Source organism: Harpegnathos saltator, unplaced genomic scaffold (genome assembly GCF_003227715.2).
Source record: "Harpegnathos saltator strain DR-91 unplaced genomic scaffold, Hsal_v8.6 scaffold114, whole genome shotgun sequence".
Taxonomy (NCBI): Eukaryota; Metazoa; Arthropoda; class Insecta; order Hymenoptera; family Formicidae; genus Harpegnathos; species Harpegnathos saltator.
Window position 1 is genome coordinate 566,252 of NW_020229889.1, and position 22,216 is coordinate 588,467.

The 22,216-nt window shown below is 36.1% G+C and overlaps 3 protein-coding genes and 1 long non-coding RNA gene across 10 annotated transcripts; 1 reads left to right on the forward strand and 3 right to left on the reverse strand.

The window, feature by feature from the left end:
- Positions 1–78: 78 nt before the first annotated feature.
- Tsen2 (tRNA splicing endonuclease subunit 2) lies at positions 79–2,100 on the reverse strand. Its single transcript, XM_025301579.1, has 5 exons — positions 1,933–2,100; positions 1,704–1,863; positions 748–1,425; positions 365–525; positions 79–246 (listed from the first exon to the last, which is right to left on the reverse strand). Exons 1-5 carry the CDS (start codon positions 2,098–2,100, stop codon positions 79–81), a joined length of 1,335 nt encoding a protein of 444 aa, XP_025157364.1.
- A 1,110-nt stretch (positions 2,101–3,210) lies between these two features.
- dare (NADPH:adrenodoxin oxidoreductase, mitochondrial) lies at positions 3,211–9,913 on the reverse strand. Of its 6 annotated transcripts, none has more exons than XM_025302098.1 (6): positions 9,826–9,912; positions 9,500–9,671; positions 5,449–5,587; positions 4,980–5,198; positions 4,223–4,438; positions 3,211–4,072 (listed from the first exon to the last, which is right to left on the reverse strand). In XM_025302098.1, the coding sequence occupies exons 2-6, from the start codon at positions 9,517–9,519 to the stop codon at positions 3,233–3,235; spliced, it is 1,434 nt and encodes a 477-aa protein (XP_025157883.1). In that variant the 5' UTR covers positions 9,520–9,671; positions 9,826–9,912; the 3' UTR covers positions 3,211–3,232. The 6 variants fall into 6 exon arrangements, with proteins under 6 accessions (XP_025157883.1, XP_011153805.1, XP_019700962.1 ...); XM_011155503.3 differs by lacking the exons at positions 9,500–9,671; positions 9,826–9,912 and adding exons at positions 5,719–5,740; positions 6,039–6,207; XM_011155502.3 differs by lacking the exons at positions 3,211–4,072; positions 4,223–4,438; positions 4,980–5,198 and adding exons at positions 6,230–6,342; positions 6,629–7,172; positions 7,301–8,813 and having other exon boundaries at positions 5,450–5,587; positions 9,844–9,913.
- Positions 9,914–10,281: 368 nt separating this feature from the next.
- LOC105191839 (uncharacterized) lies at positions 10,282–11,635 on the forward strand. Its single transcript, XR_850476.3, has 3 exons — positions 10,282–10,343; positions 10,411–10,518; positions 11,522–11,635. It is a non-coding gene; the product is annotated as an uncharacterized LOC105191839 (long non-coding RNA).
- Gasp (Chitin binding Peritrophin-A domain-containing protein Gasp) lies at positions 11,379–22,009 on the reverse strand. Of its 2 annotated transcripts, none has more exons than XM_019845408.2 (4): positions 21,843–22,009; positions 18,803–19,204; positions 17,773–17,986; positions 11,379–11,724 (listed from the first exon to the last, which is right to left on the reverse strand). In XM_019845408.2, the coding sequence occupies exons 1-4, from the start codon at positions 21,880–21,882 to the stop codon at positions 11,664–11,666; spliced, it is 717 nt and encodes a 238-aa protein (XP_019700967.1). In that variant the 5' UTR covers positions 21,883–22,009; the 3' UTR covers positions 11,379–11,663. The 2 variants fall into 2 exon arrangements, with proteins under 2 accessions (XP_019700967.1, XP_011153821.1); XM_011155519.2 differs by lacking the exon at positions 11,379–11,724 and adding an exon at positions 16,032–16,464.
- Positions 22,010–22,216: the final 207 nt, after the last annotated feature.

Here is a 22,216-nt window from a genome sequence, read left to right on the forward strand (position 1 = left end):
AAAATAACATATAAATTAATATCGCAAAAAGGACATGTTCCGCGTTTATAAATAATTATGGAAAGTTCTTTAGCTATCTTAGCAAGAGTCTTCCTCCTCAGTAGGAATATCTTCCCGATGTTGTTTCGGATTCCATCGACGCCACAATAATTCCCTTACAGTAAATTCAGAGAGTATTTCAGGGCTAGTCATACTGAGATCTTGAGATACAGATGACGGCCATAAAACTTGTGCGAAAAGTATCTCCTATTTAAAAAAAATTATATATATATATATATAATTTTTACTATACATATAAAAAAAAAATATATATATATATATTGTAGTCATAAGTTATATTAATAATAAGTGCACATGTATATACTTTTGCAGCAGTTTCGGACAGTCTTTCTAGTCCAAACAAACTGTTCCATGTAACGGATCGACTGGATGTAGCAGAATCTACAATTAACGAGTCCGCATCTACTACCTCAACTATGACGATGTAAGAAGCGTGATAAAAGGGTGGTCCTTCTTTATAAATCACTAAAACATTAAGCAATATTCTAGACAGACATAACATAGCATTTGTGTCAAAAATATTTTCAAACAGAAAAATATTTAACATTTAAATAGTTTTCTAATAAAAGAAGTTACTTATGGACTTTACGATTTACTGAAATGTATTCTTATGATATAGATAATATTTAAAAACTTTAGATAAGAAAATATTTAAAATATACAAAAAAAGACGTAATAGATACTAACAAAAATCGCCGCCATATTTGATACCAGATTTAACTATCCATCCTTTACTTCTGTAATAATGGTAGACTACATATTTCTGCAGGAAGTCTGTTTTTTCCTTGCAAAAGTATAGCCAGGCGTTGTTAATGTCAATTAGACTGCCATCGAAATGAACCACTTGTAGGCAACCTAATCCGAACATTAGAAAGAAGGTTTCTTCGAAAGTAAGATGGAGAGCCTCACGAACGGGAAAACCATCGTTCTCGATTTTCGGTTTGATATTCTGCAAATAGTTTTCCGTCTCCGAATCGCTGTCCGGCAGAACTAACACAGTTCCATGAAGATTTTTGTCGTCAGTTGCACGATCATCAGTGCCTTTGAAATCGTAGTAATCTAAGTTGCAGAGTTCCTCAACGTCTTTCTCTTCTTCTGGGCAATCTTGATTATCATGAGTGATATTCGTAATAACACAAACATCGTCACATTTATCAGAGTTTCTATTAGCGATTACGCATATATCATCTTCCTCCGCAGAATCTAGTACAATTTCATCGACTTCTGCGTCTTTTGTGTTAACTTCGTTATTCTGCTCACTATCATTCTCAGTAGTGGAATTTGAATATATTTCGACAATATCATCCAAGTTTTCTTTCCGGCTATCCATATTTTTTTCTTCATATAAAATATCCATTTTTGTATCTGCAATTACATCATTACATTATATATTGCATATATTGCACTTTAAAAGAAAAGAATTTAAATATCAATTTTCAGTTATAAATCTCGGACTTTGTACAACAAACTTAAACCTAAATGAATAACAAACAAGAAGAAACTTGAATAAATAAAGATTAAACTTCATAATAAACTTAAAAAAATGAAGATTAACTTTCTAATGGACAAGATGTTTAATTTTTATAATATATAATATATGCATTTTATATTATATACATAAAAATATCCCTTATCTCTTATACCTTTGTAGTTGGAAGAAGTAGTTGAATTTAACTCCTTAACTTCTTTCAACCATTCTTGCCTACGAAGCCACTGTCTGTTCCGTACTACTGGTGGTGCTCCATACCTTGGTTTACCAAAGGAAGGATAACTACGTGATAGTGATCCCTTGCCAAAAAATCCCTGTAAATGTTTATATTTAGCTATTGTAGATATATGAAAGATTAATCTAATAAGGCTTATCCCTACTACCATGGAATGTACTGCATTAATCTCTTCAGGTTCAATTATACATGAGCCCACATCTGTTAGATGAGCTGTATATACTGGCCATTCTTCTGTTCCATTTAATGGAATAGGAAATGGTATCTGTGGGTTGGACTTTGCTCTTTTCTTTTTCTTTGGTGGTCGCAGATTCATATTCAATTTACACAAAACTGTAAAAAACTTTAATGATAAATATTTATTAGAAAATAATGATGTTTATAGCGTTAAGTAAATATTTACGTGTTACAAGAATTAATTAAAAAAATATTTGATTCATTGAAACAAGACATTACATCATCTAATATCCTGAGTAAATTATTTTTTATATAAGATGAATAACTCAAAATACATGTTTTTAACTGAAACAAAGAAAATATTTCACGTTCTATATTTAAATTATCTTCTAGTATCAAAAGATTTTTACTTCTTCAAAATTAATAATTTTAGACATCTAATACCTGTAAGTTGTCAAATTAAGTTAGGTTAGGTTAGGTTAGCCTAGGTCAGGTCAAGTTAGGTCAAGATCGGAAGTATGTTCTTTGTAGCTGTATTAAGTTGCACTATTTACACTTCAAATAAATGTGTGTGTATGTATGTATATATATATATATATCAGAAATCTAATAGACGAAAATAAAAATATATATCACTACATATAACATTATTTGGTATTACTGGATTCAGATAAGGCAGCTGTAAATACTGCAGTAAAGGCAGCTGTAAAACAAATGTGAAATAAAGTTTGTTTCTATTTTGTAACTTTGAAGCATTACAAAAATATGTAAAATAGTATTTCAGGCATTATGCATGAGAAAAATAATATTATGTGACTGCAACATTCCATTGTTTCTTCAATTTCTTCTTATAAAATAACTTATGCACATTAAATCTTAAAATTAAGAGATTATTTCCAAATCACTCTCATATTTAAAAGAAAATAAAGATTATGTGCAACATTTAGGAAATTTTATAACACACATTATCCTTATTTTTTATTACACACATAATCTTTACTTAATTTGAATATGAATCTAAAACGATTTGAAAATAGTCTTTAGTTAGGATAATTAAAAGGAAAAATAAAGGAAGTTTAACTTTACGTTTGTTTCTTCCAATTTGTTGGAAATATGCACTGGATCAGTAGGGCTTTTCAATTAGTTCATTGTCAATGAGGAAATATGGTCCTAAATTACATACATGAATCAAAGATTCTTTTGAAAATTGATATATCTAATTTTCATGATGATTGTTCAAATCTTTTATCTTTTAATATCTTTTTTATTATTTATGTTGCGGCAATTTTCAACATTTCTGCTATATCGACAATTTTTTCGCGCGATTTTCCCAATTGTTTACCACGTTCACACTCAACCCGATCAATCTTCTCCCAGTCACTATAAGATACGATCTGAACACCTTTAGAGTCCAGAATCTTACGTAAACCATCTGATCCTGCTTTATTCTCTTTCAGGGACCCTTTCAATTCCTTACATATTAATCTACCGACTTCAAAAGCGTTTGTCATGGTCGATAAAATGACGCCAACTGGACCAGTCGCTGCCCATCCAGTACTGTAGAGGTTTCCGTCGACTTTGCCGGCAACGTTCTCTACGCGTCCCTTTCTTACGTCGAACGGAATTGAATTATCGATTTGCAAGGATTTGTAGCCGATACTACGTAGAGCCAAACCGCATGTGATTTCCTCAAATTCGCCGATCGCTTCAGCCACCTGATTTTGTATCATGTCCCCTCGTAGACGATTGACGGACAGACGAATGCTTTTCACATGATCGGTACCACGAAATTCTAGTGGACTTCGTAGAAAAATAGGATGTAATTCTTTGGTATATGTTGAATTATTCGTCAAATTCATCGATTCTTCTAAAGATTTCAGCATAAGTTCTGTCAGTCTTTTTCGTGGTCTGGCTAAGGTTGGCACAATTGTCTGAACACCCGCGAAGTCTTGTGGTCGCCAGACAGTTTTCATGTTTTCTAGTTTAATGAGCTCACGTAGTTCCGCGATTGTAAATGCTACTTGTAGCGGTCCTCTTCGTCCAATCATGCTGACTTTGCGTACTCTGCTCTGAGATAATCGATCCAGAGCATAAGACGTGATATCTGTATTCTGAGAAAATTAAATAAAAATTCCCATATATTTGCTATATTCTAATGTGTGAACACAAAATTGTGTGACTTTAATAAAATCGCTCAGTATAAGTATGGAAAAGTCAAATATTAATTTAAAAATATAGTTGAAATCTTAATTAATAATTACCTTAAGTTTATCGACTGGCATCAAGAGAATCCTCGTAATGTCTACAGCTACATTACCTTGGCCTATAATAACTACTTCTTCTACATTTAAGTTTATTTCCAAATCCTTATCAGTTGGTACTCCATTATACCAACCAACAAAACGTCGGCCTGATATAATATTTTCCAAATTTTCACCTGGTATATTGAGCTTTTGATCTTTTTGGGCACCGAAAGTCTGAAATAATAATATAGAATTTAAAGGATAATTATCTATATAAAAAAGATTTATTGCTGTTATGTATAAGAATATGAATATTTGTTGTATATCTTAAATTAATTAAATTAGAAGGATGTAACTCTGAGCCATACTAAGTTGAGTTTTATTTTAATCAATTCAATTTTCCCCACAAAATGATTGATAACAAAAAAATGTTTCAGATGAAAATGGAACGGTTTTTAAGGGGACGTATTTTCGTATTATACATTATTTTTTTTTAAATACAAGCACCAAAAAGATACGAGGATTACATCTATTTTTTGAAGTAGAATTGGAAAGTAGGAATTATTCATTTTTATGTATTTACAATTATAACCCAGAAAAGGAAAGGAAAGGAAAGGAGAAGAAAAAGAAATGACTAAAGTATATTCTAAATATGACTAAAATACATTCTCCTCAAACAAAACCGTCTTACTTTCATCTGAAATGTGTTTTTGTATCATCAATCATTTCGGAAAAGACTAATTCGATTAAGATGGGATATCCTATATATACATACCAATAACACAGCATCATAAAGCTCGCGCAGTTGTGGAACAGTGACATCTGTGCCGATGTTAATATTTCCTAAAAATTGAACGCGCGGATTAGTAGCTGTTTTATGAAAGGTGTTGAGGACGTTTTTCACTTCTGGATGATCTGGAGCAACTCCAAAGCGTACAAGGCCGAAGGGAAGCGGTAGTTTCTCCAGTATGTCGATTGTCACATCATTCAAACCCTGTAAAATATTACTTATTTTTATACGGTACTGTTTATCTGTATATTTTGCGATCTAGATTTTTTAATTTTATGCTGATTTTTCTATATATTAATTTCCACGTTTTCATGAAGAATATTTATATTTAATATTATTATGAAAATATTGCCATTAATGAAAATCTCAGGAAAATAAAATAATATAAGCAATTTCCTTCTGTAATTACAGTGAATTTTCTTTTTTGCAATCAATTTATGTTGTATGTTAGTACCTTCAGCATCTGTTGAGCCGCGTAAAAGCCTGCAGGACCTGCTCCGATAATGCACACCTTCGGCGTACGCTGTTCAGTGGACAACATGCGAATGTTGTTCCCGATAAAATTTAATCTCATCTCTACAAGTCGTGTTGATCTAAAACGTGTATTAGATTTTCAGCTGCTGATTTATCTTTCAAACAGGCAGGCAGCCGAGACATTTGCACAACATTGTTAATGTTATCCATAGAAAAAATGCTTTATTTTAAAAATTAAACCTCAACTTACAAGCACAACACTCCAGTTAGATCTGGAATTATTTATTAGTATATGTTATTCATCGTTGAATTTGTGACTAAACCGTCGCTGTGTGACATTACCAAGGACTATAAATTAAGCATTAGCAAAATAATCGTTTGTGTGATTTGGTTGGACAAAATTAGATTTTCTCGTTATATATGTTAGAAGTTAATTTGAAAAACAGATATTAAAAAGTAAAATAAACAATTCTTCTCTACTAAATGAAAGAAGTGATTTCTCATCAGTCCCTGATAATTATAGCATAACACATAAGCATACAACTCTTTCACTTTTATTTTATATCCTACCTTCCCAAAGATGCAGCCAATTTTTCCCATTCATGATATTTCATTTTATATTATGCATTTTATAGATATACGAAAATTTTGTACACACGTAAGTTATATCTTCGTTAAATAAATAAAAGGATGTGCGAATTTGCAGTGCATGGAAAATCATACATGTATTATTTACATATTATGTATATGACTATATATACATTTTTATAATTCCCTCGTTGCTACGTTTTGCTTAATGTATCAAGTACACGAAACGTGTGCAACTTGATTGCAAAATGATTAAGTTGCATTATAATAGGATACTGGTCCCACTCTAAAAGAAAATGGCTTTGTCAGATATAGAGTGTAAACACAAATAATGAGACTTTTGCACTGTATAGTGCAGATAATGATATATAAATTATATATTAAATGATGTAACAAATTTCCACAGAGAATTATTATAAGTAAAATTTTGTATAAAAAATTATTATTTACTTTAAAGAATATTATTCTGTTCACCAAGTATCTTTGAATATTTTGCATAAAAACATATACATATATTTTAAGGAAAATATATTTGTGCAAAATAAACGTTTATATATATCTGAGAATCTTACCATATAAGATCATCATAGGTATTATCGACCAAATTGTCATGTTCTTACTGAGTGCATCATATGATGCAGCAAGGATCGTACGCAAGTAATTCAATACTTTCTCGTCACGTCGATACGTCTTCAATATAATATGATAGCTTTTATCAGCATGAATCTCTGTAATTATCCTCTCAAAAGAATTTCCCAAAATGTATAAGAGACTGACACTCAACTGTGTTAATAAAGGATAATCAATGAGAACGAGTGTCTGTTCAATTTGAAGTTTTTCTACACAATCGCAAACTTTGGCGATTATCTGATGACTGTCGTAAACATGAATAAATTGGAAGCTTAATATGTTGTAATGCTGATCGATCGGATGTATGCACGTTTCCACAACCTTCGTAGATGGAAAGTGAGTGACGGAATGTGTATCTTGTATTATATGGTTAACTTCATTCAGTATTTGCAGAATTTTTGCTTCGCAAAAGCGCGAGTTGTATATCCCATGGAACGTTTTTCCTGTTTGTATTTCTAATGTTTTTGGCAAAGTCCGCAGGTTGTACTACAAATAGAAGTATAACTATGTGTCGTATGTTACTTTAAACGTACATAAAAAAGTTCATTTGCATAAATGTCCTTAATCTATAAAACTGCAATCTGGAAACGCGGTTCATTAGAAGATTCACTTACAATATAAGGACTCTCTATTAGGATCTCAATATCACTTGCTTTGCTCCATATCTGCTGTAGACGTTCTTGCAGTGTCGAGTCTTGCTTCCTACAACGCTCATTGTAAGAATCATAACGCAACTTCCTGCTCATGATGTATTTGGTGTTTCTTTCTATTATATCTCGACCGATTATCTGATCTCCAAGGTCAATTTTCGCCAATTTATATCTTTTCAAATACATGTCAGATATTTTTCGTTTAAAATGCTTCAACTTGAAGAGGAGATTGTCGTACGTTTCTGAATGAAATGCATTTATGTTATCCTCTATGACTTTGCACTGATGGCGCTTGAAAAATCTGGCGCAATCCTCAATTTTCCGCATGAAGTAGTCAGGAATAACGTTGCAACCGAACGTTGCTTGCGTTGGACACGCATCATAATGGCATCTAAGAACGTTCAGATATGGCTCTATGTAATCTCTGCCATTGAAGTTTGTGCATACTATGTACATCTCTGAGTTACCTGCTCTGCTGGTCGCCGGCTTAGTCGCGATAACTTTTTGGAAAGCGCAGGCTAACAGATACATCAAGCACACTGATTGATGTTCAAATAGAGTGAATACCTTCAGCAGAAAATTACCGCCTTTCTCTAACAGATGCATGCATGTGACAATCTCGCAGAAGTGCAAGTGCACTACAGCATTCTCCTGTTCATCTGGCATGTCTGTGCAATCGATACTCCCATCCGCGGTGATTAACATGATTGGCCCTTGACTAATGGTCTTTGATCTTTCTACTAGAGCATCCAGATTTTGCAAGTCCATAATATTACCTGTATTGTCAGCACCAAAGTACCAGTGCATTAAGGTATGTCTGATAAATCTATCATCGTCGATCATTTGACTGTAAGGATTTCCTTCACAGTAAGGATTTAATGTACTGGCAATCCAATCCCATTTCACACTGGGAGCATTTAGTTTCAGCCAATGGTTCAAGGCAACCACAAAGGCACCTGGTGCTTCGCACAGATGCACAGAACTAAAGCTACAGATATTTTCCTCATTGATCTCTTGAATTTTATTCAATGGCACTAACGAAAAATTGCAGACAATCTCATAGAACTTGCACCAGGCCTGAGTAATAAACTCTGGCTGTATGTGTTTTTTTATATCATTTAGCACATCACCTGCTTGGTTCATCTGATAAGTATGCTGCTGCCATTCATCTAGAGTAAAGTTGTTCAAGCGACTCTTCACATCGTTCAACTCATTCTTTAAAGTCTGTAGACTATCCTTCTGCCATGGTTCCTCTCTGAACATACATTCTGGCTTTGGTAACACATATTTAACTTCCTCTACATTTTGGTTGTTCTCTGTATTTTCCGAGATTATAAAATGTTTGTGGAATAATGCTTCTGCAGCGGATTTATTAAATTTCATATTGTATCACAACAAGTTCTATTGATTCTCAGGATTCTTCTTTACAGCATTCTTCTTTCATCATTGTATGATATCCTTGTTTAGAATGTTTTGTCTAATATCCGAATAAAGGACCACTTCAGAATCTTACTTTCTAGATTATGTACTTTTTTAATAATTATATATAAATATATTAAACCTTCTAAAATATACCGTATTCTTCTGTTAATTATCTATGTTATCTATTATTTTTCTCTTACTCAATTCATAGGAATTAAAATTATTTAGTTGGAACCTATAATGGATCTATTGTAAGTAGTTAATACTGACAAATCATGTTATATTAATATTGACAAATCATGTTAATTAGATAGTGACTGCATAAACCAATTTTACGAATCTATTTTTGAAATGTCATACTATATGTTATGTATTACACCAAGGCACTGATTAATAAAACATATAAATATAATGTTACAACAAAACTTAAAGAAATATTTTGTTTAGATAATATTTTAGATAGTCCGTGTAACATACCAGAATATACTTTAATCACATAGCGACGGTTTTTGTGCTAAGTTTTATATAAAATATATGCAGTAAAATTATGAATAATGGATCAAGGAACTGCAATCTCAAGCAAATAACCCTTATATTAGCAAAAAATGTGCTATCCATGTGCGAAATGTAGGAATAGTTTTAATAATTTCTGGAGTCACTTTTAGATCTTAAGGTTAGTTTTGCGAATAATGGCACTGCCTCGGCTAGCAAGAAAGGTTAAAAAAGGAAATTGCGAGTCACCTTTTTAGACAAGATCCCATCGCTATTATATTTTAACTGCAGAGCACCTTCTTCAGTTTAGTGTGAATATTACTTGTTACAGCCGTAACGTGCGTATATTTTGCGATGTGGCGAGAGATTATCTGAAGAGACATTAGATGACACATCATTGGATGACACGGTAATCGTGATACTGTAAGTATAAATTTTTCATTAGCATGAGATACACTGCAAAATAATTGGTATCGAAATGAAATGTTATGTTATAAATGTGGTTGCAACAATGGAATCTTGTATACATTTTCACACATGATATGGATTATATTCGTTGAAAATAAGGAACATACAAATAGGCTGATAATTACGCAGTTCACAATCTGTAAATGTATGTGCAGTCAATGGTCGCGTTTAGCGGAAAAAACTGCTCCGCTACCGTTCCGTAGCAAACGTCTCTGATTGGTACGTTTGTTCGGATCTGCCAGTTTTAAAAGAATTCTCCAATCATGAACATTTGCTACTGAGTGATAGTGGAGCAGTCTTCTCCGCTGAACGTGACTATTGGTCAATTTAAACGTAATGTAAAATAGTCCCAAATACATTAACAATGAAATAACGTGAAAGGTAATATTACTCGAAAAAAACAACACGTAGCTTCATAAAAATATTGAAATTAGCCAAAAAATTACTGTACTAGTGTTGTACTATTCACCGATAAAAGAGATCACATCATAATTTATATCAAGAAGCGTAGGCGCCACTTGGCACACAACGCCATAGCGTCATTGTAATCGTTGCAGACGCCATTATGGTCGCGGCGGGTAAGGAGGTATGCGAGAATGTCCCGTTCAAATGTTTCTGGCGGCAGGTAAATGATGAGATTTTTCGTATTATCGAGTATATTACCGTACGCTGAAACAAATATGTCTTTCTAGCATGTAATCGTAAAAATTGATCCGTTCGGCGGAAGTATCGAGAAAAAGAGCAGTGCGTTTTGAACATGATTGAACAACGCAAATAGAACGCGAATAGTCCGCTTGAAGGTATTACAGATTACTAACTGATTTTACATTTATATACTTTTAATATAAGAAAAGTGCATGTTATTTAGTAAGAATATTTGATCGAATTACTCTTCTTGAGATTATATATTTCGGGTAAGTGCAAAATTTGATTTTGTGATAGAAATATGGAACAAAATTTGATTAAAGATAATTTATTCATTTTATCCCCCCATTAACCTGAGCACCACAAATTAGTTGGTCAACAATTGGTCGCAATAGATATATCATTGGCCCGTTATTTTGTGCTGCTTGAGAGATACTAGCTATTATTCTATTACCTTTGATATATTATGTCTACATATTTTTAAGCGCTGCCATAAAACTGAATAAGAGGCATATTAGTCTAAAAAAATTCATTAAAACTTTTGCATTTATTTCACACATAATATTTCACATATATAACCTGAGCAATGATCTATTCGCAATGATTAATATCACAATCATACCCAGTAGTACAAAACATGTTCAGCTTACTATCAGCTTATTCTGTACTCAAAACATCCTAAGACACTTCTCAATCTTATGGATGATTCTAGGATATCTTGTGTTATACGGACTGCATTTCAAATAAGTAGATTATGTAAATCAGTTCTAAATAATTTCTCCTAAATAATATGTATTGAATAATACATCCATTATGTTACATGTACAAGTTATTGCATTAAGTTATTTTACCATATATATTTACTTATAATATTTATTAAATTATACTTATAATTATATTACTTAAAAGTAATAACTTTTCACAAAAAAGTTTTACAAAACTAAAATATATATATATGTATATATATATAGAGAGAGAGAGAGAGAGAGAGAGAGAGAGAGAGAAAACTAATAAGAAACTTGCGCGTATATAAATATTTCTTTTATATAATTTTGTCATTTTACGGTTTATTTAACTTATTTACATGGCGATTTACGCAAGCAATGACTATCTAATGGATGAGTATAGTTAATTAATTTTTTGAAACATGATTTACAGAATGTTTCTCGTCGTTGCGAACAACGATATGGATTGCGAACAGTTTTTGATATTATGGACAATGCCATTATGAAGCGGCTTCCTAGGAGGACGACGTGCTGTTTTCATCATCGGTGAGTGCTTTGCTTGCATGCAAACGCTTCTATTTTCTGTAGCCTAGCTTGCGAAGGGCCTTTAGGTCCACATCACCATAGTAATCTTGGCTGGGAAACGTATAAAAATATTATTTGCAATTTTATCGTGACGATATCTTCAACCTTCAACCAATTAAGCTGACAATTAAAGTATTTATTCTTTTTTGATATTTGATTCAAATTTATTGAACAAAATTGAATATATATATTTTTATAACTTAATATATTATAATTATTGATTGAAATTAGAGAATTTATGATTAATATTAAAATCTGCAATCAAGAAAAATCATTGAATATATTAGTTTTTTGATAATCGGGAGTAAATTATAAATTCACTGTCAAAAGTTTGTAATATGGTAAGTAAATAATTTGTAATGTAAATTGTAATACTTAGAAAAAATGTTTGAAACCTTTCCATGATTAAAGATAGCATTTGAAATTATGATCGAAAGTTAATTATAATTTTTATTACATTATTATTCTGTATTAATTACAAATATGTAGGTATTTCACTAATATGTAATCAATGTATTTGATATTTTGCGTACAATTTTGTGTGAAAGAACTCTTCATTTTTCATCTTTGATAAAATATAAGAAACACAAATTCCTCTCGATAACTTCAAGGTATATTAAACAATAAAATGTCCTTTTACTTGTACATTTTCTTACATATCTTTTAACAGATATTTGAAGCATTGGATACTTTTCTAATATTTCTCATTTTAATTTTTAATAAACGTACTTATATCTTAAAACACATTATTTTTTTCTTATATTCGGGGTTTGAAGAACTACAAAACTATTTGATACAACTATATATTCAGTGAGTTTTAAAAATTTTTTAATTGCTTTAATTATTAATTAGCTAGAATGAATTTGAACATATAGAATGATTGACTTGTGTTAATACGTTGTTTTCTATTTTTTAGTCGATATACTTTGCACATACGCGGTCAGGTTATATATGTATATATATATATATATATATTGTTAGGTTATATATATATATATGTGTATATATATATATATATATAATATATATATCATGCAATAGATGAGTATACACAGAATATGTTACCAAAATACTAAATACACTACATATATTAAATAGACAGATATTGACATTAGCAATGATCAATCAGTAGAGGATTGATTAAGATACAGGATTTAGGACAACTATATATAAATAATATATTCGCATTCTCATTACGCATTTAGAGCTAAACGAGATTGCACAATATTCTCTTTATCATGCAATGTAAATATTATACATATTAACAGGTTTTGGAATCGAACATATTTTAGTTCAAATACTGTTCAATTTAGATATTGGATAAACATATTTCTTACACGCAATAGATAAATCTAGATGTTTGGAATATAAAATATTCATATCTTTTAAGTCGTTTAATATCGTTTAAGTAGATCAAATGGAAAAATTTCACGATTTAATGAAAAGATTTTATTATTTGACGGTCGCGTTTAGCATTAAACGTGTAATAAAAATGCAAGCCAAGATCTAAGAAGAATTTTCTCTTTTTTATTGTACACACTTTTCATTTTACTTAAAAATACACGATAGACCGACCGAGCTTGCCTATACACTGGCGCCAAGAGTCGGAAAGATTCCTGAATTATAAATCGTGGAGTTGTGCGAATCTGATGGACTTGTTGTCATTTGCGACTTGTCATGAAATCGACTTCTTTTATTTTTCTTTTTATCGTATTTTTCTTATATACATAAGAATTAAAATCCATGTAATCTCATATAGAGGAACAATCCTTTCTATCGAGGACATGAGGCTTACAAAATTCAATTATCGCCAAAACCACAAAATTTTCAGGAAACACATTCCATCGATAGCCTCTGTAATTATTTCTATGCATCACTAAGAAATGAGGAAATTGTAAATTATTAACGGTGACAGGACTACATTAGATAAAATATTTACAGAGACAATCGGTAAAATATATTTTCAGAAACTGTTTGACTTCACGAAACGATCGTATTGTATTGCGTCCGTTATCGCGAAATTGCAGGTTTCTAATCCCTAATGTCGCGGCGAGAAAGAGAGATTGTGCCGATGAGACATCACAATTAACATAATTTTATAAAATAGTAACTTGAGCACTTGTCAGGACAAATAATTGTGAGTTTCTGATAATAGTTTATTATATTGCAAACTGAAGTCTTATACGAAATTACTGAAGATATTATTGCTATTATTGATGGTTATACTTGATATTTTCGGAAGATTTGTAAAATAAATTATTATTAATTTTGCGCGTTGTATCAGGAACAAATTAGCAATTTTATCAGGCGGCTACATATATACATCTTGATCATACGCAGAGGTTGAATAATTTCGCATAACTTTTCAAAATTCGCGATTACCCTACTCGTTACTCTAACCGATCGCGCTTCACAAATATTTCTTTTCTTTTCTATTCTACTATAATTACAAAAATAGTATCCTTTCTGCGCACTTAGGTTGCGCGGAGATGCGCGATCGGGGCGACGAGAGAATCACGTGAAAGAATTTTCAGAAGGGGATAAAATTCACGATAGCTCGATCGCACTTCTCGTTTTCTCGGAATCTCGCGAATTCTCGGGATATCGCAAGCAACTGTCTCGGGATCGAGCCGCGTCCTTGCGCATAGGATACGTAGTGAATAATATAGGCCGAAGAATCTACGAGGGCGGTCCGATAAGTACTTAACCTCACCGCCCGATGGCGCCACTATCGCAAGAGAAATTTACTATCGTCTAGTACATTCTCGTAGACGGCTACTGTCGAAATTTCAGCCGAATCGGACTCGTAGTTTTGTTTTGACCGCGTGTGGAAGCGGGCGTGTCCGCGGATTTTAGAAAAATGGAAAAAGAGCAATATCGGTCGGTGATTCGATTCTTGTTTTTGGAAGGGAAATCGCGCAGCGAAATCAAAGAGCGCTTGGATGCTGTGTACGGTGACTCTTCTCCTTCGATGGCGACCGTCAAAAATTGGTTTAACGAGTTTCAACGTGGTCGCACGTCGGTTTTTGATGAGCCACGCCCAGGTACCCCGAAAACGGCTACCACGGAGGATAACATGACAAAAATCCACGATCTCGTATTGGCAGACCGCCGATTGAAGGTGCGCGAGATAGCTGAGACAGTAGGCATCTCAAAAGACCGCGTGGGTCATATTCTGCATGAAATTTTGGGCATGAGAAAGCTGTCGGGTGCTGCGTTTGCTCACTCCGGACAACAAGCGCAACCGTGAGACCACTTCAGAGCAGTGTTTGACGCTGTTTAAGCGCAATCCGAAGGAGTTTCTGCGTCGTTTCGTGACCGTCGACGAAACATGGATCCACTGGTACACACCAGAGACCAAGGAACAGTCGAAACAGTGGACTTCACCCGGCGAACGTGCTCCGAAGAAGGCGAAGACTGTCCTATCGGCCGGAAAGGTGATGGTCACCGTTTTCTGGGATTCACAAGGTGTGATCTACATCGACTACCTGGAGAAGGGCAAAACGGTCACAGGGCTGTACTATGGGGCCGAATTATTGGGCCGATTCGACGCCGAATTGCAGAAAAAACGGCCCCATTTGGCGAAGAAAAAAGTGCTCTTCCACCATGACAACGCACCGGCTCACACCTCCGCCCTCGCCACGGTCAAATTGGTCGAATTGGGCTACGAACTGCTGCCCCATCCACCGTATTCTCCAGATTTGGCCCCGTGCGACTTCTTTTTGTTTCCAAACTTGAAAAAGTCACTCGCCGGGCAGAAATTTGAGTCGAATGAGGAGGTCATCGCCGCCTACGGAGGCCTACTTTGCAGACCTCGAGAAAACGTATTTTTCAGACGGGTTAAAGAAGTTGGAGCATCGCTGGGTCAAGTGTATCGAGCTAAAAGGAGACTATGTTGAGAAATAAATCGCCACTTTTCCAAAATTTTCGTTTTTCTTTTGTAGGCTAAGTACTTATCGGACCACCCTCGTATGGCCTTCGAAGGCGGATTTTCAGCTCTCTTGGCTCTCGGCGCCGATTACTTCGCTCCTCGAGGAAGTTCTTTTTACGTAATATCGGGGCTGAATTTCCCTGGACTATGTAGTTGTGTGTGAACGTATTTATGTGTGTATGTGTGGATGTGTGACAGAAGAAGAAACAGAGAGGATGAGAAGAAATTGAAAAAGGAAGAGAAACATAGATGAGAATAAAGATAGAGAAGAGAAGAATAAAAGAAGAGAATAAAAGAAATGGCATAGAAGAAACAAATAGAGGATAGAGAAGTACATAGGGGATAGAGAATAGAAAGAGAGCGAGAGAGAAAATGTAGCTTGATACAATTTATTGGTACAAAAAAAAATGAAATAAATTAAAGAGGATAAAATAAATTAAGAGAGGCGTATGAAACAGAACTAGAATAAATTTGTAAAATCTTTTTATCATTAACCGGATCCATCTAGATTTTCTGAAGAATATTTTAAACAATCTAGACTTCTCACCGATAACTTGTGTTTATTTCTATAGATCTAGATATTTTTATTCGTTTTGTTTGATAATAAAGTTAAATAATAGTAACAAAGAGAGAGAAAGTAAATGAGGCAGAGAGAAGAAGAAAGAAAGGACGGATGAGGTGAGAGAGGACGAGGTATCAAGATTTATTCCTGGAGGGCTGCGGAGGGTCTCGCGGGTATTGTTGAGGGTCTGGGTTTGAGAGGCTGGTTTGGCGATGGCTTCCTTGGCTCGCTCTGGACGCCGGCAAGTAGCTCGCTCTTCCGGATGCTCTTCAGGTCCAAGTCACCATAGTAATCCTCACTGTGGAACAAAACCGAGAAAAACCCGGAGGTCAGGACATGCACGGTGCGTTGCTACTACTGCGTGGCTACGTGGCGTGCTATTGCCGTTATGTTTGCAAACGAAATGCACATGCATACATAGAGGGAGGCTACGCTAATATGAGAAAATTCATGAAAATATTCTCTTATCTGGAGTATTACGGGGAGTATTAAAATAAAAAAGAAATACAACCGTAATATTGTCGCGATATCGAATTACTTGCAGTTGTCGAGTCTATGTACATTTTCACGATTGTAAGACATTTTTTCCTAGGTTATTATGTAGATTTCCAAACATGTTAGAGTAATATTATCAATTATAGATATTCTGTTACTTTTCCTTTATATTGATTATTTATATTGACTTGGCAAATAGATCCATGTAAATTGAACATGGAAAAATATCAGTTTTCAATGATGTTTTACACCTTACCTTTAGCTAATGATCTACACAAAGAGGGGGAGGAAGAGTAGCTACTGTTACAATGAAACATTAGAACGGTGGAACAGTTAACATACACGTTAAGCACATGTTAGAGATCATTAACAAACATAATCAACAGAAATTGATGCACACATTCGCTGCTTTGCTGATTCATGATCAAGCTTTTTGTGAGATTTGTAGAAAGAGATTAGTTGTCGAGAGAGGCGGCTGTTTGTTTAACAAACGCTTCGAATCGTCTCACATAATTCATCTTTGTTGTGTATTATTGCGCGAAACGCGTCATTAGCTATCGCGAAAGCGTGCCGTGCAATGTGGTGGATATTTCCTTAATAACAGATCGTCCGTGGATGCAATTCGTACGCGACGTCTCCGAAAGTTCTTGGACGCGATTTCTGTCTTGAAGGAAACCCGAGGGAGTTTCTCGAGTCGAGGACTATAATTACCGAGATAATCGAATTCAAACACTTTTATAACGCGTCCGCAATCATTCGTTGCACAACGCAACATCGTTAACGTCCCTTTTTCACTTTCGCCAAGTCTTCGTGAATTGCAAAGAGGATTGTAGCAGCGGAAAATAACGTGACGCGACGCGACGCGACGAGACGAGACGCAGAAAATTATTATCATAACTTACAATCCAGTGGAACCTTGAACTCTGAGCCATCGGTCATCAATATTCGACGCGTGAAATGAGACGTACCGAATCGCTAATATGCTCACATTATTCATTCACATCGCGTTCGATTCGATCACGTGGTCTCGCATGGCTCAGATTAAAATCCGGACTTGGAGGGAAATTAATTAATTTTCGACGAAGCTAATGTATCAAAGGACCATGCTTACCATCCGGGTACGTCCTCGGGGTCCTCGCAGGCACCGCTACCGTCGGCATCGCCGATCTTGAAGACGGTGCCGATCGGGCAGCCGTATTCCCTGGCGATGCCCTCGAGACATATGTAGTATTTTCTGCAGTCCTCCGGATGGGCGTGTCTGCTGAAGCTGCCGGATGCACCACTCACCTCACCCGCAGCCGGACACGTGAAACCTCCGGCGACCTCTGCGCAATGCATTAAATAGGATATTGTGTACACAGAGAAAGGCATCGTGATTAGTCGTAATTGCATTACCGGTCGATCTCGAGTCGACGATGGGAAAAGATCAAGGAAACACTCGAAGCGCACTTATTCAAAAAACATATTTGTGGGATAAAGTATATCCGTTCGGCAGAAAGTCAAATGATGATTTAATGATCCTGCGTCATACGCAGGAAATCATCGTATAATTTAGTTGGGAATTATAATCGATTTATCTAAAGAAGCAGAGGAACAGCTGTCGTCGTTAGATTGTACAGTTTATCAGTTGGTTCTTAGGGAACCTAAGGGATGACGAAACTTTGGTAGTAAGGACAATGTGCGATCGAATGAAACAAAAATAAGAATATACAAAAATCAACGTCGACAGGTAGAAAGGAGCGGATGTGTAGCAAGAGTCGTGATAGTTTTATCGTCCCGATGTAGAAAGGCGAGTTGACCTCTGCGACTCGACGTTCTATGTATATAATATGTTCCATTATTCTTCTCATCAAATCGTCCGTAACGAGTTCTTGAGAGGACCAAACTAAAAATTCGCACATTTTATATTACACATGATCTGTCTTATATGATTTTTCTCACATTTGTCCAATGAAGAGTCCTTCACACAATTTCGTAACTTGTATCCTAATTTATTGTATCCTAATTTTCAAATGTGGATGTAAGATATTTTCTTCATCATTTTTCTCGATCACACGGTCGGTGGGTTAAGGTGGGCAGGATTAATTAATTAGCATGCATATCAGGCAATCGATAGAATTCGATATTCGCTGTTTCGGTACCTTCGTTTCTGCATTCGGGCACCTGATCGGCCCACATGCAGACCCTAGCCTCGCGGTCGTAGGCTAGTCCGGGGCTGCATTGGTAGCGGGACGCTTCGCCATTCCAGCAGTTCCAGAATACGTCGCATTTCTTCTCGTCGGGGAAGATGCCGTACAGGCGAGCACAGTGCGGCGTGCTGATGGGCGGCTCCAGCTGCGTTCGTTCTCCGCAGTCCACGTTGTGCAGGTAGTCACAGTTCTCAGTGAGGAACTTGTTGTCACTGGCGTCGAACGCCAGGCCGTTGCCGCATGTCTTTAGTTCTGCTACGTTGTTGTCGCACTTCCAGTACTTGTCGCATGAACTGTGATGAGGGTAGAACCCGAAGTCGTCCGGGCACTTGAAGCTCTCTTGGCCGGTCGTTCCTGAATCAAAGATTGAACACGGTGATAGAAATGCTATATTGATCTTTTGTGGACAGGGAGCAAATTTGCTCTCAGATTTGCTCGAGCCGCGAGACAGTAGCGCACCACACCACGCGTGCGTGGTTACTTTTTTTCCTCAATTTTTTCAGAAGCACAATAGAAAGTATCGCGGAAGGTAACATCCCCATTGTATTGTCTAAACTTTTTGGCGGGAAATAAAAAGAAATATTATGTTTCGACACTGCGCGGCCGGCGCGTCGCGTCGATTTCCTCGGATCATGGTTGAAGCAGCGGCTCGCTTTCGGCTCGATATGACCGTTCGCCGACGGGAAATCGCTGGCTAAAATTAACCGCGTCGATCGCGAACACCTCCATTCCAGTTCCCTCTTCCCGGTCCAGTTTGCCTCTCTTAATCGACGCTCGCATAAAATACGGCGCGAGCAACAGGAAGTCGATGTCGTTTACGGGCAAAGTAAAATCGGTCGGGGTTGTCGGTGGTAGATAAGAGCCAGCCAAGCCGCTTTTTCGCGCGATGCCAGCCACCACGCTAATGGCGCCTAATCGCGCCTCTTTTGCGAGCACAGGGGCACACGATGCCTGAATATCTTAGCTAAAATGTCTTATGTAAGAGGGGCACGGGACGGTAACTTTCGCCAGGACGCTTTCACTTTGGGCCCCTCGGTCGCTCGTGACTGCGCGCGCGGGCTCTCCCAGCATCCCGTTCACCGGCCACGGTGTAAGTCCAATGCGTGTGTATATGTACGGGTATATCGGCCGCGCGTCCGCATGAAACCAGCTGTATTCACTTTCGTTTTCCGCGGGACCGGTCCCGAAAGCGACTTCGAAATATTTACCGGCGGCTGACAAGGGGAACCGACATGGACGCGCATGTCCCCCTTGTCCCCATGTCGCGCTGCGTTCGCACGTTAAACTCGTTTTATCAAAGAGATACACGTCATTAGATTGTTATATAATTGTCTGGCTCGAATAAATACACGCGGTGATTACGTAAAAAAGGCATCAAATTGCACCTATCATATTCCAAAACAGTTTCCTTTTTTGTTTTTTTTTTTTTCCGGATATCTTGATGCCTCGTTTGTTTCTCGCGGCCGCCATGCTTTCGAGCAAATTGATCGTCGAGGATTTTTTACTCATGTTGCGCGATTATTTGACGCGTAAAGATCGACACGTTTCAGATAAGAAATTCTTTATACAATGGTATATTTCTTAAAATAAGATTGATATGTTTTTAGAACATAACGCTTCTTCATAATATCTCCCTTCTCCTCCTATTTAGAAATAATCGATTGTCTCGATCGCTTTATGTACGATGATACATTCGACATTTATAAATTTGCGTTATCTCATTTGCATCGCATCGAGACAGTTGATTATACCTGCGTAGAATCAATTCTTAGTATCAATTTATGTGATCGGGAGAACTTTAGGATAATTTTCGTCGCGAAATGGCGAATGGCATCCTTGAACCTTCTCTCGACTCGCAGGGAATAAAAAGAAGGGTCAAGATCTGGGCCAAGGTTATGCCGCGGCGGCGAGAAAGCGTGGCAAGCTTTTTTAGGCTGTAGGTGATTTTTAATTATTACGGTGCTTAATTAACTCGGTCATTCTCAGAGCATTGGAAACTCTACTGTCCATAAAGACTACAGAAGCGATTACACGATTTTACCTCGAAAAAGTAGATTAGTGAAAAGTTCTTGAACTTAATTCATTATTTCAGAAAATATGTTATTTTTTAATTTAACCGAATTGAAAAAAATAAATTTAAAGCAGAAAACACGATATTGCGTAGGATAAAATCATATAATTATGAGCTATATGTACTTATAGTATATATAGTTTCGTTCAATTACACACTTATAGTACATACAATAAATACTTATAGTTTCGTTTAATTGCATAGTTGTTAAAAATCTGCTAGTACATTTTTGCATCAAGAAACGTTTACACCGAAATCATTATCTTATTGTCTCATTATCACATACACATGCAATTACATATGCAAACGGAAAATTTTTTCAATCGACCGACAAATCTCTATAACCAAAATCAAACGTTTAAAGATTGTATCGAATATATATGGCTGTTTTTGAGAAAAGCACTTTTCTTTCCTTAACAATTCTTTTACCCCGTGAAAATTTTGCTATTTTAAACCCAAGCAATTAATGGACAATTAGCTTTAATTGTGTGTGAGATACCATAAAATACCACCGCGATTTATATTCATACAAAGGAAATGCACTCTAATAAATAATAACAAACTAATTATTCATGGTGAATCGAAACTTGCACATTCGATTCACGCGAGTGCGAATCGAGCCAGTCGCGATTATCAAAGTCCTAGAATTGTAAGGATTATTTTCGCGGATCCTTCGTTCCGGCGAGATCCCCCGCAAGACTCGGTCCCGAATTATCCTGCTTTCAGCGTAGGGCACACTGCTCTACTCTACACATGATCACACACTGATAACGGCATGTCCCGTCCACTGACTTTCCGCTGAAGTCAAAGTCGATATCGCATCGTCACTCGCGTGTTTACCGTGTTTAACTGCGGCTAATTCAACTTTGCCACCCTCTCTTTTCGCACCCTCAGCGCGTGAAACGGCTTCTATTTACGTACCGGCGATCAGTATAGCGGCTATCACGAAGTACGTCCTCATGGTTACGAAAAAGTCAAGACTGTGACACGGAAGCGAGAACGAAAAATTAAAAAAAAAAAACGAATTTTTCTACAGGCACTTTTAGGGACACCGCCTCCGCTGCGCCGAGAGAGAGAGAGAGAACTCTGTGTTTGGGCCCTGTCGTCTTCCACCTTTATATAAGTCATTGGTCACGTGTCTAGGCCCCTCTTCTCCCCCCTATGTACACCACCTCCACCACCACCTTTTCCTCCTTCTTCTCCTCCTCCATAAGACACCTCAAGAGAGAGAGAAGAGGTGTACCTCTCTACTTTTCTCGTATTTCTCTGCCTCCTCTCCCTTTCTCCCTCCGTCT